The sequence below is a fragment of the Trachemys scripta genome, chromosome 4 (genome assembly GCF_013100865.1).
Source record: "Trachemys scripta elegans isolate TJP31775 chromosome 4, CAS_Tse_1.0, whole genome shotgun sequence".
Lineage (NCBI taxonomy): Eukaryota > Metazoa > Chordata > Testudines > Emydidae > Trachemys > Trachemys scripta.
The window spans coordinates 64,616,430-64,634,449 of NC_048301.1; the positions used below are offsets into that span (position 1 = coordinate 64,616,430).

Genomic DNA, 18,020 nt, shown 5'->3' on the forward strand with positions numbered 1-18,020 from the left:
AGAGTCCCCCTCCTTCCCAATGCACTGTGGAGCAGACATGTGGAGCAATCCTGGACAACATGATGGAGGACAGGAGGATTGTGTGTGTGTGTGTGTGGGGGGGGGGGTCATGCACAAAAGCCCAAAGCCTGGGAATCAGCCCACAGATTGAACAGTGGGGTGCTGGGTAGCACTATAGCAGGCAGAATGTATTGGGGAGTGGCTGTGGATCCACGCTGAGGCTGCAGTAACCCCTGTGCAGATCGTAACACTGCTCCTGAAGTGGCACTGATTCATGGATCCACTAGTGAGAGATTCACTGTCCCCAGCCCTCCCTTGGCCCAGCCTTGCCACCCCTTTGCTGCCCTTAATGCAGTAGTTGCTCATGGCAACGCTGAGGCAGGGCCGCCCGGGGGGGTAGGGGGGCGGGGGACACAAGTGGGGCAATTTGCCCCAGGCCCCGGGCCCCACAGGGGCCCCTACGAGAATATAGTATTCTATAGTATTGCAACTTTTTTATGGAAGGGGCCCCCAAAATTGCTTTGACCCAGGCCCCCTGAATCCTCCGGGCAGCCCTGCACTGAGGAGCTGGGTTCCACAGGATGAGCCTCTAAATCTTGCTTTGTGCCAATGAAGCAGACCATGGTGCTGGTTCTGCAGTGTATGGAGCCCCCTGCATTCCAGAGAAGGAACTTGGATTTGGTTCAGAGGGAACTCACAAAGACCAAACCCATGTTGGAAGGGAGCAGCAGAGGGGGTCCATTATCCACTGATAGCTAGCCTGGAGCTTGCTACACAGCTCTGGGTGCCCTAAATTACACAGTGGCGAAGGGCTTTCCTTTCCCCACTCCTGCATATCAGCACAATTTTCTCAGAAAAAAAGCCTCCAGGTTTTCATTTTTCAAGGTTTGGCCTAAAGTGACTTCCGAACAACACAGAGTCATTTTAGACCCTTGGCTGCTTCAAGAGGGAATTACGTCTACATACAGAAGAGTTTGGGGCTGTAGTTAGACGGTCTCATTGCATAAGATAAGAAGGCAGCCCACTCTGCCCTCAGCAACAACCTAAAAATAGAGCAGACGTAAGAGGCATTGTCGAGCCTGAGATTTAAAGGGGTGATGTTAGCACATGAGAGCTAACATCACACCTGAAATCCTAGTCTAGACAAAGCTAGAGCCTCTTTCCTTGACAGTGCTGGTTAGGGTTCTTAGCTACCCACCATGAAATCGTTAGCTCTCCCACTGGTCTAGCTCCTGTGGACGGGCAGAAGAGAGCTCAGTTTAGCATCCCAGCCAAAGGATGGAACCTCTAGTAATGCACTTACCTCCCTTTTATACTATCCACCAGCCAGCTGCCCTCTGTGGGAGGTGAAACCACAATCTTCTGTCCCAGAGGCAAGAGGGCAGCCACACTGACACTTATGGTGCTAGCTATATATTGATGTTAAAAGCACCCAAGTAATAGGATCAGAATGTAAAGGCAGACCTTTGAAAGCTTGTTTTCAAGTGCTTATCAGCAGGATTAGAGGATTGCGGGCTCTTAGCTGTGAGCTTTGCAGATGTTTGGGAGCGGGAGGCTAAAGCTACAGCATGTGAAAAGTTGATCAGTTTTGACTTTCTCCTGCAGTAAGTTTACTTTTCTCACAACAAAGTCGTTCTTCCAAGCACTAAGTTCAAAGGACTGTATGGGCCTGAGCCTAGCATATTGTTTACATAGCTCACAGTTATGATGAGCAGCTGTCTTGGTTATTTTGAGTCTCAGGTTATAAACAGTGCTTCGAAGCTACACAACTCTCACAGCTTAAAATACAAAAATCACAACAACCTACCCTACCCTGCACTATAGTTTAGCAACATGTGAGAATCCTGCTTAATAATTAAACCAAAACTAGGGCAAGCCAAGGAGTTTGAAGGCAGAGCCAAGCCAAGGCATTACCACATTAGTCAAATCATGAACCAAGCCATTTACAGCTGACTATGCTATCTAGGAAGAGGACGCTACATAAAGTGACAGTAAGGCTATTGTGTCTAGAGACAGGAAGAAATGGCAGAACATTGACACTGGGACGGTTTCATGGAGCCATAACCAGCTGTGATCTGTCTCTGCTATTCAATACATTGCAGTGATGCACCATTTACATCCCCTCCCCTGCCCCAAGAAATCATTGTTCTATCTAGCTAATACACAAACTGTGTAAGTCTTGCTGACTTTGCTTTAGTTTCTGATGAGCCCTTACATAGGATGCCTGTCTGGTACGACACGCAACAGTCTGGGAAGTCTTTGACCCAATGGGGCACCAACAGCAATGGATTCGTAGTCTAGTCACCCAACATCATACATGCTGCTTTGTGGCAATCAATGTCATGATTTTGTCTAAGAATACATAAAACACAAATGGAGTAAACAATAAACAAATAAGACAGGGAACACGGTGCTATGCAGGGAATCCAAACCAGACTCAGTGGGGAGACATCAGACCTGTGCCTTTCAGAGTGATGTTCAGACACCTTACCGTGGTTAGGCTCAAGGGCCCACAGAGACGTCAGTGGACAAGAGAGAGAGAGTGCGCGGGTGAGTGTGCATGCGTGAGAGTGAGTGAGCAGGAGTCAATTTTCCAGGCTGCTCATTTTATTTGTGCATTTCAGGAAGCAGGACAGTAAAATTAATAGTCTGTTTCTTGCTGCTTGCAGGAGCTAAATAATTGCATGCGAAAACCACCGCCCAAACCTCAGTATCATAGAACCAAATCCTGAAGTCCTGATCAAGGCAAAGATCCCATTTAAGTTACTGGGACTTTTACCAGACTAAGGGCTAATGAAGAATTTAAGCATACGGCCCATAAGACGTTAGCTGATCAGACAATTTGAGTTCAGTTGTTTATTTTTAGACAATAGCCATGAGCGCTGTGTTGGAGTCCTACTACCCCAGCTTCATTGAAAGCAAACTGACAAATGAAGAAGTGTAGCAAGGACCAAAACATTTCTGGTTACCTTGCAGCAACTTTTTTGTAGTCTGGAGCGGAAGCATATTTTGTCTCCATTATCCATTGACAGTATCTTTTGGTATTTGACTGCAACATCTTAGCAGCCTGATATTATTTAACTGCAGCATCCTACTACGGCTTCATCTTGCTATTACTCACTGCAGCACCTTATTACTGCGGCATGTGGTGGTATCGTAGTGCTGTACTACCCTGCTCCTCATGTATCACAGTTTCCTGGCACACACTATTACTGTATTATCCCCAAACTAATCTACTGCAGCATCCCAATGGTGCCTTATTGATGCATTATCCTAATACTACCTTACTTCAGTGTCCTGTGTTGCCTTATTGCTACATTTATCCTGGTATTATTATATACTGGAATGCTGTGACATCTTATGGTTGCATTGTCCAGATACCATTTTACTGCAGAATTCCGTGGTACCTTATATACTGAGCGTACTTTGCTGCACTAGCCTTGGGTATCTTATTATTGCCTTAGTCTAACATTTGGCTGTGCTGTCTTGTGGAACCTTCTTACTGCCTTGTTCTGATACTACTCTACTGCAATATCCAGTAGCATCTGTGTTATCCAAAGACATCTTTACAGACATATTTCATGGGAAGCTTTATAAACAGCTTCCACGCTACTGAGATTTTAGAAGCCCCCCACCTTGCTAATTGGCATAAGGCCTTTCCCTGAAACAACGTCATTTAGAGCATGCGTGGGGGTGGAAGGCTGCTTTCCTAACACATCTTCAGAATGGTGAGGTAGTTGGAACACACCAGACACACTGTAACGTAGCAGGATTGCTGCTGCGATAGCCAATGGGATCCTGTTGAGCAGACAAAAGTAGCATCACATGGTATGAAGAAAGGCATTAAAAACAATTCAAGAATGCAGTTCGTATAGAAGTAATTGCATGTAAATACTGTCATGCTGAAAGAAAGTGAGACAAATGCGGAGGAGTTTGTGTGTGTCCTCAGAAGGACTTGGCTGCTGTCTTGCTTCTTGTTTTTACAGAAATTGAGTCAGAAAACCAAGTAAGAGCAAAGCTCTCTGATCTCCAGAGAAAATGCAACTCTGGCCGCTCCTCTAGTCATTGCTGAGTAGATTAGATTGCGTGTGTTCACTTAACTAGCAAGTTGTTCAACATCCAGGCCCCCTTGGGTACACACACACACACACACACACACACACACACACACACACACACACACACACACACNACACACACACACACACACACACACACACACACACACACACACACACACACTTTCTCTCTCTCTCTCTCTCTCTCTCTCTCTCTATCTCTCTGTAAAACTTCCTTCTATGCTCAGAATACTATTTACACTGCACAGCCACAAACAGAGTATGCACTAACTTTTGCCCTTTCTGACACAGATGCCCTACAGAAAAGGAGGAGGGGGAGGAAAGAAGGAACAGGAAGCCTCTTTCCCCTCTCCCAGGACACCTGCACAGGTCCGAGGGATAGCCTAACACCAGTGCTCCTTGCTGGGAGTATGGCCAGGTTTCCCCCATCCCTGTACACCTGCCAGCATGCTGTTGCACCAGCAGGTAAGGAGCACTAAACAGCACACTCCTCACCAGCACCGTGAAGCATTCTGCTTGCTTGTGTCCTTTGCAGACAGAATAGCTCAGAGCATCTTCGCTCAGCTGCTCCAGCTTCACACTCTCCCAGAACCCAGCATTCCAGAGTGGAGCAAAGGCTTGGTTTGGTGCTAGGAATTCAGCATGACTAAGTGTTCATACCTGCATGAAAGTAGCTACAGTCCTCCCCTAACACTGAGTGCACACAGCCCACCTGCCTGCCCCTCATGGAACACACCCATATGCTTTACGTTTCATGTACACATCCTATCTGTGACCACTCTATGCAGCCTGACTTGGTATTTCATAAGAAACTTTCCTTATTAGTGAAGGTGGCAGGGCTGAGATACCAGGATGTGCAGCAGCATTCATGCAGCAGTAAGATAGTCTGGGGTGGAAGCAGGAATTGTCTTATAAAACTCCAGTGACATGTGCCACTGATGGGTTTTACACAGAAAAAAAAAATCTTTGGGAGGCCAGCCATCACATTCTCAAACTCTTGGGGAATGGCTGCAGGTACGAGTGCATGTGGATAGCTAACTGGGCCCGTTGTGCAGAATGCCCCATTATTACCAGAGGCTGGGTGGACAAAGAAGGACAGAAAATCTGGTCCAGTGGGGATGAACAAAGTAAGATTTTGAGAGTGACCAAATGTCACCTCAGGTTATGAGACCATCTGAACATGTATGTGCGCATGCACTGATGTAGCAGTTCTACAATCCTGGGACTCAAGTGTGGTTTTGGTGTACAAAAGGGAAGAGTTTAGTCTGAGGCTCTAGGTTAACATACTATTTATGACAATAAAGCAAAAGATAACAAATATCACCCCTCAAAGCTCTACTGTGTATTCATACAGGCAAAGGGCTCAATCCTGCACTCACTTAGGCAAAACTTGTATTGATGTATCCTGAAACACAACACGAGTTTCCTGGAAGCAATAAAGTGCCCTTGTGGGGCATTTCATTTCAGTGGGGAGTGAGAAGAGGAAGAGGTCTTTTTTTTCTGACAGAAATTGTGTTATCCTAATTTTGAATATACATAGAGCTTAGATACTAGTGCATCTGAAGTGCATATGTAACTCACACAACTTCTGGGTGTGGTGTTCTGTCCCATCTAGTGGCACTGAAGCCACTTAGGCCAGGTCTACACTACCCCCCTAATTCGAACTAAGGTACGCAACTTCAGCTACGTGAATAACGTAGCTGAAGTTCGAAGTACCTTAGTTCGAATTAGTTCGAACTTACCTTGGTCCACACGCGGCAGGCAGGCTCCCCCGTCGACTCCGCGGTACTCCTCTCGGCGAGCTGGAGTACCGCAGTCGACGGCGAGCACTTCCGGGTTCGACTTATCGCGTCCAGACTAGACGCGATAAGTCGAACCCAGAAGTTCGATTTCCAGCTGTCGAACTAGCGGGTAAGTGTAGCCAAGGCCTTAGAGATTAATGAGTCTGCTCTACAGCTTTAGCTAACAGACAGGTGGCTTTTAGCTCATATGGTAGATACTCATAGCCAGGTTCAATCCTGCCCGCTAGCGATCGGGGTCCGTCGGCATTGCACATCTATTGTAGATAGCTAAATGGATAAGCTAGCTAGTTCTGCCTGAGTAGGAATGCAGGATTGGACCCTTTATCAGAAGTTTCTACCACCTGCACCAAAAGACATCTTAGTGTGTGAGTGAAGAAAGGCAATAGACAGGTACTTATTCTGAACCACTTGCTAGTTCATGAACTTAAAACTATCATCACTCATTAGGCAGTTTTTGTGGCACTAACAAACTGAGCCACATTTGGTAAAGATTTTGGAAGGTTTTGTATATGTACAATATGCTGCAGTTGACTACAGGTCATTTTCCACGTCTGCAGCTACTATACCTGGGTTTTATTATTAGCCAAATGAATTAGTTTACTTCAGTTCTTTCCTCGGCCTCCCCTCTCCCAAGACACATTTCTCAGCCCTTACAGAGACTACTGAGAACAGTGTTGGGAAGCCTCTGGGTCATTCTTCCAGGTGTACTCCTGGGCCTGATGTCACACAAAGTTTCAGCTAATCCTCATTTTTCTAATGTTATTAGAAATGGCACATCCCAGAGGAATGGCATAGCTGAGAATTAAAGAAAGGACCTGGCAGTGCCCATTACTATTCAAAAAGTGTTCCCTGGTGTCAAAATCCCTGACCCATTCACAACATGCTTCTGCTCCACCCTTGGGTAACCTTAACCAGGAATCCTCTCCTCTCTGAATTTTCCCCTCAGTTGTAAATCCTGAGTGACCAACTGAGGTCAATTGAGTTAGCTTTACCTGCATAAATGTGCAGATTTTGGCCCTCTCTGTTTGGAGTGGCTAGAAGTTTTCCCAAAGTGGTTCAGGTCAAGCTATTTTCAATTAAATTGAAAAAAAAATGATAAGTATGTAAAAAATTCTTAAAAGAAATAGGAAAGCAAATACAATATTAAACATATCACTATGTGTGTATATATTATACATCTAAATGTTTGCCTGGTGACCATGGGGCAGATGCTGATCACGCTAATGTACATGCAGAGTAACTCTGCTGAAGGCAGAGGATTTACACAGAGATCAGCATCTGACCGTATGGGCTAGATCATCAGCTAGTGTAAATCATTAAAGCTCCACTGTCTTCAGATGATGATCTGGCCATGTATCTTTGGACATGCTACATGCCCTTGGAAGGACAGCAAGTGAAGAGCTAAAAAGTGCTTTTTCAACCATTGGTTTAAAAGAGGAGAGGAACGAAAAAAAAAAAATATAAAGTCAATTAAATTGCTTCCATCCACAGCAGACGTGAATTAGGCATTTTTTGAGCAGGAGAAGCAGCTTCTAGTAGATATTTTATTGGACCCGGATGGTCACCAGAAAGAGAGCAAGTGGCCATGATGGTGGTGGCATTTATCAGGGAGAGAAGAGATGAAGGCTAAATACTGATCTCGCTCAGCTCTTCTTTCTCTAGGCTATGGTTGGGACTGATTCCTTTCCTCATAAGCTACTAAGCCCTCTGCCTTGTTGACCTTTCGTATACAATGAAGTGTGCTCCTTTGAACCAAGTAGGAACCAAAGTACCTTTATAGAACTCAGTGTCATTACAAAGCTGTACAAGTAAGAAAGTGTTGATGTAAACTATGAAAAGAGGAACCTCCGGTGAGCTGATCTCTCCACCTTGCGCTCCTTTGTCTCCCCTTGCTTTCATTCGCACTCTCTCTCACAGTGACCCATTCTCCCCAAAATGAAACTTCCTCCATGGAGGTGGAGTGCAGCTGTCCTTCAGGGATGTCAGGAACTGCGTGTCCAGCTGAGGCTGTCAGGAGGATTGCATCAGGCCTGTGAGGCGCTTGCCTGCCAGAGACTTTCCCTAGAGAAACAAACAGAAGACGAAAGCCAAGCTGTAAGTGAAGCTGCTGCACAGTAAAAAAAGACCAGCCTGCTCAATCATCTGGGCCGTGACAGAGCATGAAGGGCAGGAGACTGAAATGGTTGAAAGGGTGCAGATGCAGCTGAGTGCCGGGGATAAGTGCCTGCCACTTACGGGTGGTGACGGGAGCATGTGGTTTCCTACCCATGCCAATGCTTACACAGGGGCAGTAAATTGCATGTAACAGAACTCTTGGTATTTCAACCCCTCTATGCCTCAGGTACCTGACCTTGCAGTGGAATAATGAACATAGGTCATACTTACAGAATGGGGGACTCTATCCTGGGAAGCAGTGACTCAGAAAAGGATTTGGGGGTCCTGGTGGATACTTAGCTGAACATGAGCGCCCAGTGTGATGCTGTGGTCAAAAAAGCTAATATGATCCCGAGATACATAAACAGGGGGCTCCTGAGAAGGGGTACAGAGGTTATTTTACTTCTGTATTAAGCACTGTATTAGACTGGTGCTGGCATACTTGTCCAGTTCTGGTTCCCCTCAATTCAAGAAGGATGTTGATAAGCTGGAGAGGGTTCAGAGAAGAACCACGGGAATTATTAAAGGATTAGAAAACATGCCTTATAGTGACAGATTCAAAGAGCTCAATCTATTTAGCTTAACAGAGGGAAGATTAAGGGCTGAATTGATTATAGTCTATAAATATCTACGGCAGGAACAAATATTTAATAATGGGCTCTTCAATCGAGCAGAGAAAGGTACAACACGATCCAATGGCTGGAAGCTGAAGACAGACAAATTCAGACTGGAAATAAGATGTACATTTTTGACAATGAGGGTGATTAACCATTGGGACAACTTACCAAGCAATGTGGTGGGTTCTCCATCACTGGCAATTTTAAAATCAAGATTGGATGTTTTTCTACAAACGCTGCTCTAGGGATTATTGTGGGGAAGTTCTCTGGCCTGTGCTATACGGGAAGTCAGACTAGATGATCCCAGTGGTCTCTTCTGGCCTTGGCATCTATGAAATGAGGTTCAGCTGAATGCTCAGCAAGACGGGTATCAGCTCAGATACTGAAGTCTGGCCACTGGCATTAGCTCAGGGGGGTTACACTTTAATCTCTTAGTGTCAAGAGAAGTTGAGTGATGGTATGAGAATTAGCCAATGTAAAGCTCAATTCTAGCTCCCTTACTCACACTGAAGAGTACTTATCCATGGGAGTAGATCTGTTGAAACCAATAGGGCTAGTCACATGAGTAAGTGCTGCTCAGTGTAAGTAAAGGTTGCAGAATTGAGCCTATGAGTATTCTGACAGCTTCCTCCCAGTGTGTACTGGGCTGTACTCAGGACATGAGCCACCTGGGCATTCGGCTCAAACTCATATCACACAACTCTGGATACCGATTATCAGTCCAACAGAAATACATTTAGGACAAACATATTTTAGAGCTGTTTTAATCACTCCCTTCCCTTCTACCAAACCCCTTTCTTCACACCTCAGTCATCTCGCACCATGTCTACTGCACACTCCACCTCTCTGGCTTCACTGCTTGCTCTCCTCCAGGCCATTCAGGAATTTTGCTCTCTAGGGCCCCGATACTGCACAACTGAAGTCCGCAGGAACTTTGCCATTGATTTCAATAAGTATAGGATTAAGACTCAGGTGCCCATGTCACTACCAGATTTGAATCCTTCCATTGGATTCCCCTTGCACCATACGATACCAGCCCCCGTCAGTGCATATCAGCCCTACCTTCTTTCTTATGTACCTTCAGAGATGTGCTTGTTAAAAGGACATTGCCAACAGCTAGTCAGGTTTTAAAAATAGGTTACATGTAATTTCAGGTAAGTTCAGCAGCTGCGACATCTCCCTGGTCATTTTTTCTTGTGTGACAATAATACTCTCCTATTATAAAAAAAATATTGAAATAAGCTTACAAGGAATAGCAGAGCTCTGTTACCTCTAACAGGTCTTATACAAAGCCTATTTTATGTTACTGTATTTAGCCAAAATATCCACATTTTTGGAAAAGTCTTATTTATTGCTGTTTCAAAGACCCACACAAAGAGCAAAGGAAAACAAATGACACAGTGAAATTGACTACATATAAAATACATAAAGTAAACAAACTGAAAAATAAAGAAAAATGTTTTTTCTCTGTTCTCTTCCTGTTATAGTGTTGTTAGGTGTCACTTGTAACAATAGTAGGTAAAAAAAAAAAAATTGTAGACGGAGATTTGATTTTACACAGAGATGTGGCTCTTTATATAAAATTAACTATGCCCACGGGTGGAGTACAATTTACCACCCATCCATATGTTGGCAGATTTTTGTTAAAAAATGTACTGCACATGAACAATGTGTGGTTTGCAAAGCTTCATAACTTGGCCCAGTCTTGACCCCTGGTCTCCACTTCCTGTTGCAAGTAAAGAGAGGGGAGTTGCTGGCTGAGGATGTTGTGGGGAGGGAGGAAAGCTGACAGGCAGTCAGCAAACAGTGTCACAGCTTCTCTGCTGGAAGAAGGACATCCAGTCCCCCATCCCCATTTTGCTTTCATGTTTAACAGTCCAGCTTGGGGTGAGGAGTAAATGGGGGTCCCACCCTCAATGCTGATTTTAATGTGTGCATGTTTAAATTGTTCCCAGGGCCAGGCTGCTCAGAGGGACTGGGGCAGCTGACAGCAGAGTAAGGGGTTGCTTGGTCTCATGGAGAGCAGAGAATGAGTCTGAAAATGGAGGTTGGGGTCCCATCCCCACAGCTGTTAAAGCAGCAGAAGGGGTAACTGACAGGTGAAATGTTGGTGACGAGTAGGGTGACCAGATAGCAAGTGTAAAAAATCGGGATGGGGGTGGGGGGGTAATAGGTGCCTATATAAGAAAAAGCCCCCAAAATTGGGACTTTCCCTATAAAATCAGGACATCTGGTCACCCTAGTGACCAGCTAGCAGGGGTCAGGCCTTTGAATCAGGACAGGGATTGTTGCCAAGAAGCTGTTCCTTCCTCTGCCACAGGCTCTCACCATCTGCTCTTGCTCTTCCGAGGCAAAGGCAGGACACTCATTTCCGCACTCCTTTCCCGCCATCTGCAGAGTCTTTTGGTAAAGGTATTGGCCTGGTAGCCAGGAGATCTATGTTCCCAGCTCTGCTACAGACTTCCTGTGTGTGAACTTGGACAAATCACTTAATCTCTCTGCACCTTAGAGTTCTGGAAGGATAAATTTGTCAATAAACTGGTAGGGATTGAGATAGTATGGTGCTGAGGCTCAGATAAAGAGATACAAGGTGTTTTAAAACCATAAAAGAATCTATGCCCATTTTGCAAAATATGAAATTTCAAAAGATGATGCCAAATCAACGGTCACATATATATTCTGTGTGAAGCTGGAATGGGGGAGGGGTTCACAGAAGTACATAGACAAATTGATTGTGTATATTTTTGGCAATGGATAGAGAAGGGCCCCTAGGTGAAAATTTCAGATCTGAAACCAAAGAGCCCCCATGTTCGGGTGGATTTAGGTGCAGGGTTGTGGTTCAGCCCACTACAGAGATAGGTCCCAGGCACAAACCTTGGATCTGGCTCTGACCACCCCCAAAAGCTGGAAGGGTTTGATTTAGCCTTTTCTCTTTATCCAGCTCTTTCTTTTCCTTTTACATGTTGAAAACTAAATTTTGTGAGGAAAAAGGGTGCAAATTTCCTGTGTTTAATACAAACAACAGGGGAGTAAAATTCACAGATGAAAATACTGGGCCACATGCTTAGCTGGTGTAAATCAGCTTAATGCCGTTGACTTCGGTGGAGCAATGCCGACTCACACCAGCTGAGGATCTGACTCGCTGTATTGATGTTTCCTTTGTAATCCCTTCATTGCTTTATACTCCCAAAGTCCTCCACGGAAAGACATAAATCCACAAAATGTTGCTGAGTGTGGTGCTTCGCCTGTGGAGTTAGCTGAGAGAGCTGAAATAAAAGACATAGTGTGGTACAGTTCCTTAGTGGCTATGCACCTGGTCATCCTCGGGAGAGCGAGTTAGTCCTGCATTTTGACACAACATTCCTTCCAAACCCAGCTCTCTCTGGTTGGCCATAAGCCACATGCCACAGTTTTTCAAAAAGTGCCTCAACGGTTGTTAGCACCATCACTTTCGCATGCAAATGACAGAATGTGTGTACCCGGAACAGAAGGTGGTAGTGGCGCCTCAGGAAAGGCAGGGTGGGCACTGTCCGCCCTGATTTAAAAGAGATGCAATATGACTGTGACGGAGTAGTCTGTCCCATTAAGTGTAGTGGTGCCTAGGGAGCCGCACTCCCCTATCATGTGGCATGGCCCTTTAAAATTTTGAAAGGTCTGATATATATATAAGGATCTAGGTGATATTGACAGAGAGGAAGTGGTCACAAATACCGTTTTTCTCCAGCCCTGATGCCATAGACAGCGGCCTTACACAGGCTCTCCAGCATGGTTTGGTGCTGCTCTGCTACCCTGGCCAGCTGCAGATCCCACTGTTTTTGTTGCATCTTCCAGATTTGCCAGAGGACTGCCAGGATCTGTTTGGATGACTCTGCTTCCTCCAGCAACTGGCATGGGAATGCAAGAGATCACATCTGTGCCCCAATACATCAGCTTGGGAGAGGAGACCTTCTTCCAGCATTTCTGCTCCATTCTCCACCTGCAACTGTTCACATTCATCCGGGATCAGAGAGGGTCCCAGCTCCAATTGCTACTACCACCAAGTGGACATGGGGAGCTGCCCTCAAGTATGCCCCCTCCTGGCCCTGCAGGTGCATTGCCCTCAGCACTCACTCAGGTTCTTTCAATCAATTACCCAGATCAGATTAGTTCAAAACATAGATCCCTTTCATAGGGTGTGGCTTATTACCTCTCTCTGCAGAGTGTAACTCACTGCAGAGTGTAACTCACTTAGTCGCTCAAGTTAACACCCACTCTGGCACCATATAAGAGTATTGATAATTTTCTTGCTCTAGTTTGGGAAGACCCAGCCCTCCTCCCAGAGCTGGGTTGTACTTCAGTCAGTCACTCACTCTTAAGACAGGAGTCCCCAGTGCTCTTCCTTGGATCTGGGTTATGATTTCAACCATCTGTAGGGCCTTAGCTAGCTTCTCTTTCAGCTGGCCCCTTTCCCCAGCTGGTCCCCAGGATCACAAGAGTCAGCAGGTCAGTCCTTTCCTGCTACAAGGATGGAGACAGCATATAATCTCGTCCCCTTCCTTAACGCTCATCCCAACGGCCTGAGAACAGGGGGGCTTTGCTCTGCCCATTCTGCAAAGCTCCTGGTTCTGGGCCCATAAACAAACAGTGATGGGCTTTCCTCCCAAGCACCACTTATTCCCAGGCGCAGTTCCTCTCTACAATGTCTCATAAATCCTTGTATATATTGGAATTGCAGCTAGCAAGGGATGTGAAGGGTAACAAGAAGGGTTTCCTCAGGTATGTTAACAACAAGAAGAAGGGCAGAGAGAGTGTGGGACTCTTACTGAATGGGGGAGGCAACCTAGTGACAGATGATGTGAAAAAAGCTGAAGTACTCAATACTTTTTTTGCCTTCTATGATGAGATAACTGGCTCTGTGGATATGGGGAAAGCGGTGGACGTGATATACCTTGACTTTAGCAAAGCTTTTGATATGGTCTCCCATAGTATTTTGCCAACAAGCTAAAGAAGTATGGATTGGATGAATGGACTATAAGGTGGATAAAAAGCTGGCTAGATCGTTGGACTCAACTGATAGTGATTAATGGCTCGATGTCTAGTTATCAGGCGGTTTCAAGTGGAGTGCCCCAGGGGTCGGTCCTGGGGCTGGTTTTGTTCAACATCTTCATTAATGATCTGGATGATGGGATGGATTGCACCCTCAGCAAGTTTGCGGATGACACTAAGCTGGGGGGAGAAGTAGATACACTGGAGGGTAGGGATAGGGTCCAGAGTGACCTAGACAAATTGGAGGATTGGGCCAAAAGAAATCTGATGAGGTTCAACAAGGACAAGTGCAGAGTCCTGCACTTAGGACGGAAGAATCCCATACACTGCTACAGGCTGGGGACCGACTGGCTAAGCGACAGTTCTGCAGAAAAGGACCTGGGGATTACAGTGGATAAGAAGCTGAATATGAGTCAACAGTGTGCCCTTGTTGCCAAAAAGTCTAACTGCATATTGGGCTGCATTAGTAGGAGCATTGCCAGCACTGGTGAGGCCACATCTGGAGTATTGCGTCCAGTTTTGGACCCCCTACTACAGAAAGGATGTGGAAAATTGGAGAGAGTCCAGTGGAGGGCAACAAAAATTATTAGGGGGCTGGGGCACATGACTGATGAGGAGAAGCTGAGGGAACTGGGCTTATTTAGTCTGCAGAAGAGAAGAGTGAGGGGGGATTTGATAGCTGCCTTCAACTATCTGAAGGGGTGTGACACGTTGCATTCCATATGCTTTATGAAAATATGCTTGTGAATATGATGTAACTGAAATATGCTTTATGCAAAAGGTCTCTTGTAAGGTATCATTACAAAGACTACAATCTACTGAGTGTGTTCTTCCTATTTGTTTGCATGTATTATTTCTACGTCTGGAGTTAACAGAATAAGATATAAACTTGTATTACTGTTGTAAACATATTTAGTGGAAGCCATTAAGGGTGCTTCAGAATCAATGAACTGTGAATGGGTTTATTTACCTCCAAGCTTTCCTGTGTATGTGTGGGCCAGCCTGTGGGTAATGAAGAATGAGGTCTCACAGGACGTGTCCATGTCACAGGATACTGGAATCCATCTTAAATCTAGTACTTTTCCATTTAGAAGGAGGGGTGGGGACCCAGAGAAATAAAAGATTCCCGCTTTGTGTCAAAGCTATAGAAGGGGGTGGGACAGGACAAAGGGGGCGGCCAGTCATGAGAAAGCCCCTGCTTACCACCTAAGATGTCTGCTGGAACTAACAAGGACTGTACCGGGGAAAGGATTGGGCCCAGACTAGGAAGGAGTCTAGTCTGTGAAAGAAGCTTATTGGAACATCTCTGAGGGTGAGATATTACCTGTAATCAGTTTCTTAATGTGTTAGGTTTGGACTTGCATGGTTTTGCTTTATTTTGCTTGGTGACTTACTTTGTTCTGTCTGTTATTACTTGAAACCACTTAAATCCTACTTTTTATACTTGATAAAATCACTTTTGTTTATTAATAAACCCAGAGTAAGTGATTAATATCTAGGGGAGCAAACAGCTGTGCATATCTCTCTATCAGTGATATAGAGGGTGAACAATTTATGAATTTACCCTGTATAAGCTTTATACAGAGTAATACAGATTTATTTGGGGGTTGGATCCCATTGGGAACTGGATGTCTGGGTGCTGGGTAACCTGCTGAGCTGTTTTTGGTAAAAGTCTGCAGCTTTGGGGGTGTGGCCCAAACCCTGAATCTGTGTTGCAACAAGCTAGCGTGTCTGGCTCAACAAGGCAGGGTTCTGGAAGTCCCAAACTGGCAGGGAAAATGGGCTCAGAGGTAATTTTGGCACATCAGCTGACAGTCCCAAGGGGACTCTCTGTGACTGAACCCATCACAGCGGGTTCCACAGAGGATGGAGCTAGGCTGTTCTCAGTGGTGGCAGATGACAGAACAAAGAGCAATGGTCTCATGTTGCAGTGGGGGAGATCTAGGTTGGATATTAGGAAAAACTATTTCACTAGGAGGGAGGTGAAGCACTGGACTGGGTTACCTAGGGAAGTGGTGGAATCTGCATCCTTAGAGGTTTTTAAGGCCCAGCTTGACAAAACCCTGCCTGGGATGATTTAGTTGGGGTTGGTCCTGCTTTGAGCAGGGGATTGGACTAGATGACCTCCTGAGATCTCTTCCAACCTTAATCTTCTATGATTCTGTATCAGACCTTTCAAAATCTTAAAGGACCAGGTCCTGTGACTGGAATGGGCTGGGCTGGCTGGGCCCTAGGCACCACTGCCTTTAAAGGGGCAGTCTATGCTATCACAATGCCATTTTTCTACAAAATTTGCTGTCAGTTTCATAGCCTCACTTTGAGACATCATCAGCCTCCCCTGACAAATGGGATTTCTGAATCCTTCTCACACAAATTCTGTTATTTATGAAGGCAGTGATTGTGGGTGCAAAGCTGAATGCACAGATTGCAAAGTAGGGGGTCTGTGAGTATGGGCTTGTGTTAATTTGATCCCAATATCATGTCCCATCTTTGGGACTTGTCTAGTTGAGATGTAGAAGTCAACCAGGAGGAAGACTGGAAGCAGTTAAATTGATCCTCACTTAGGTATGATAGATGCCAAAAAACTTAAAACCCCAAAGGATATTTTGGGGCAAATCCCACAGTCTTGACTCGGTGAAAATTGCCTCATTGGGCACGCTGACTAAGGAGTCCAGGGTTTGGCTGTCAATGTGGCTATGATGGTAAAATATGACACTATGGATTTGCACTTTCTTAATAGGAGTTCTAAACAAAATGCATATTTTCTGCCATTTGTATCTATCAAAAATAAAACCAACCCAACTTCCCTCCCATCCTGCCATGGTGCTGTTGGCTGGCTTTATACAGCATATGATTTTGATTTCAGCCTACACTCACCAAATATTGATTTCTGACTGTCAAACACATATGCTGATCCACTTAAGTCAAGGATAAAAGTGGTCATGATCGTGGGAGTAGACCTTCAACAGGGGCTAAATCTTAAAAACAAACAAAAACCACCAACCAAAAAACCCCACACACCTAAAGTCTTTCAGCAGCAAGATGTTCTTCATTGGTAGTTATAGCAGCAACAACCAACTAGCCAGACTTTTCTCACTCAAACAGTATGTTACAGCTTTAGGGGTATTGCTGGAGAGTTTTGGAAAGGAAAAGGTGTTAGTTCCTTTTTTCAGCTGTTCCCCTGCAAACAGTTGTACTTCACTGTAGGTTTCAAGAGAGGATCCAGTCCACATCTATTGCAGGTGGGGAAGGTACTCCTCAGCTCTGTTTATGGAGCGGAATGAGTTTGTTACTCTTGAACTCTACCATTTGCAGTAGTTGCAGTTTTAGAAATAGGGACAGACTGGGGAAGCAGTGTGTAATTTGAAACGGGATTAACCCCAAGGGAATTTTCAGGGAATTCTTAAAAAGGACTTTGGTGATTCATATTCAGAATCTGACTTTTGACTGTCCAGTCCATTCTACTATTTGATCAGCTGTGGGACTTAGGGATCCAATCCTCTGAGGTGCTGAGCACCCTCAGCTCATGCCACAATTTATTGAAGTGAAGGGTACTCACTATGTCTCAGGAGATGATTAACATCTTGCAGGTTTGGGCCCTAGCTGACCTGCTGCTGAATTAAGATTTAAAATTCCATTAACATTCAGCTTCTTAATGAAGTGTAATACAGTAATTAAGCACAACTTCCCCATAGAGGCAAAAAGCCAAATGAAAGCAAACTTTCCATCAGGCTCTCTGCATAAATAGAGAACAGCATTTCTTTCTAGCCTGCTTTAATGGATTGTGCGTCTTTGTGTGTTGTGTTATTCCCCATCTTGTACTTTGCTAACACTGTATACAACGGAAATATGTATACAATGCCGTATACAACGGGCTGCCGTTCTCATAGCTAGGAGATTTGGAGGAAATTGTGAAGTAACCGTCTTCAGAAAAAGAAAGTTTTGTTTTGGCCAGTTTTTGTGGTTTCAGAATACTTTAATGTGCTCAGGCCAGCACACAGACACATGCAGACATTATCAGCATCAGCATGCACTAATCAGCAATCAGCATGCACTCTATCAATTACTTACCTGGGCAGTGTTTATCCTATGGGGAATTTGGTGGTTATGGGATGGCAAAGAGGAGGTATGTGGGAGGGCTTCCCGCGCCAGACTGACCCAGACCAGATGAGTTTAATGATATGAGAGTTCCTGTCCACAGTTCCTGCCACCCTCCTTTGACATCAAGTTAGGACTTCAAGAAATGGATTCAGATATAACAGTCGGTTTTCCTGCCACCTGCCCCCCGCATACACTCCTTGCTGCCATTTCCCCTGTTTGTTTGATCCCTATGCAAATCACCA

The 18,020-nt window shown here is 45.1% G+C and overlaps 1 protein-coding gene across 3 annotated transcripts in view; it reads right to left on the reverse strand.

Moving 5' to 3' along the window:
• Window positions 1-7,638: 7,638 nt before the first annotated feature.
• RGS6 (regulator of G protein signaling 6) overlaps window positions 7,639-18,020 on the reverse strand; it is a 184,133-nt gene continuing 173,751 nt past the window's right edge. For all 3 annotated transcript variants that reach the window (XM_034769280.1, XM_034769279.1, XM_034769278.1), the window contains one exon: window positions 7,639-7,942. In XM_034769280.1, the coding sequence (XP_034625171.1) occupies window positions 7,892-7,942 (51 nt within the window). In that variant the 3' untranslated portion in view covers window positions 7,639-7,891. The remainder of the gene's footprint in view (window positions 7,943-18,020) is intronic.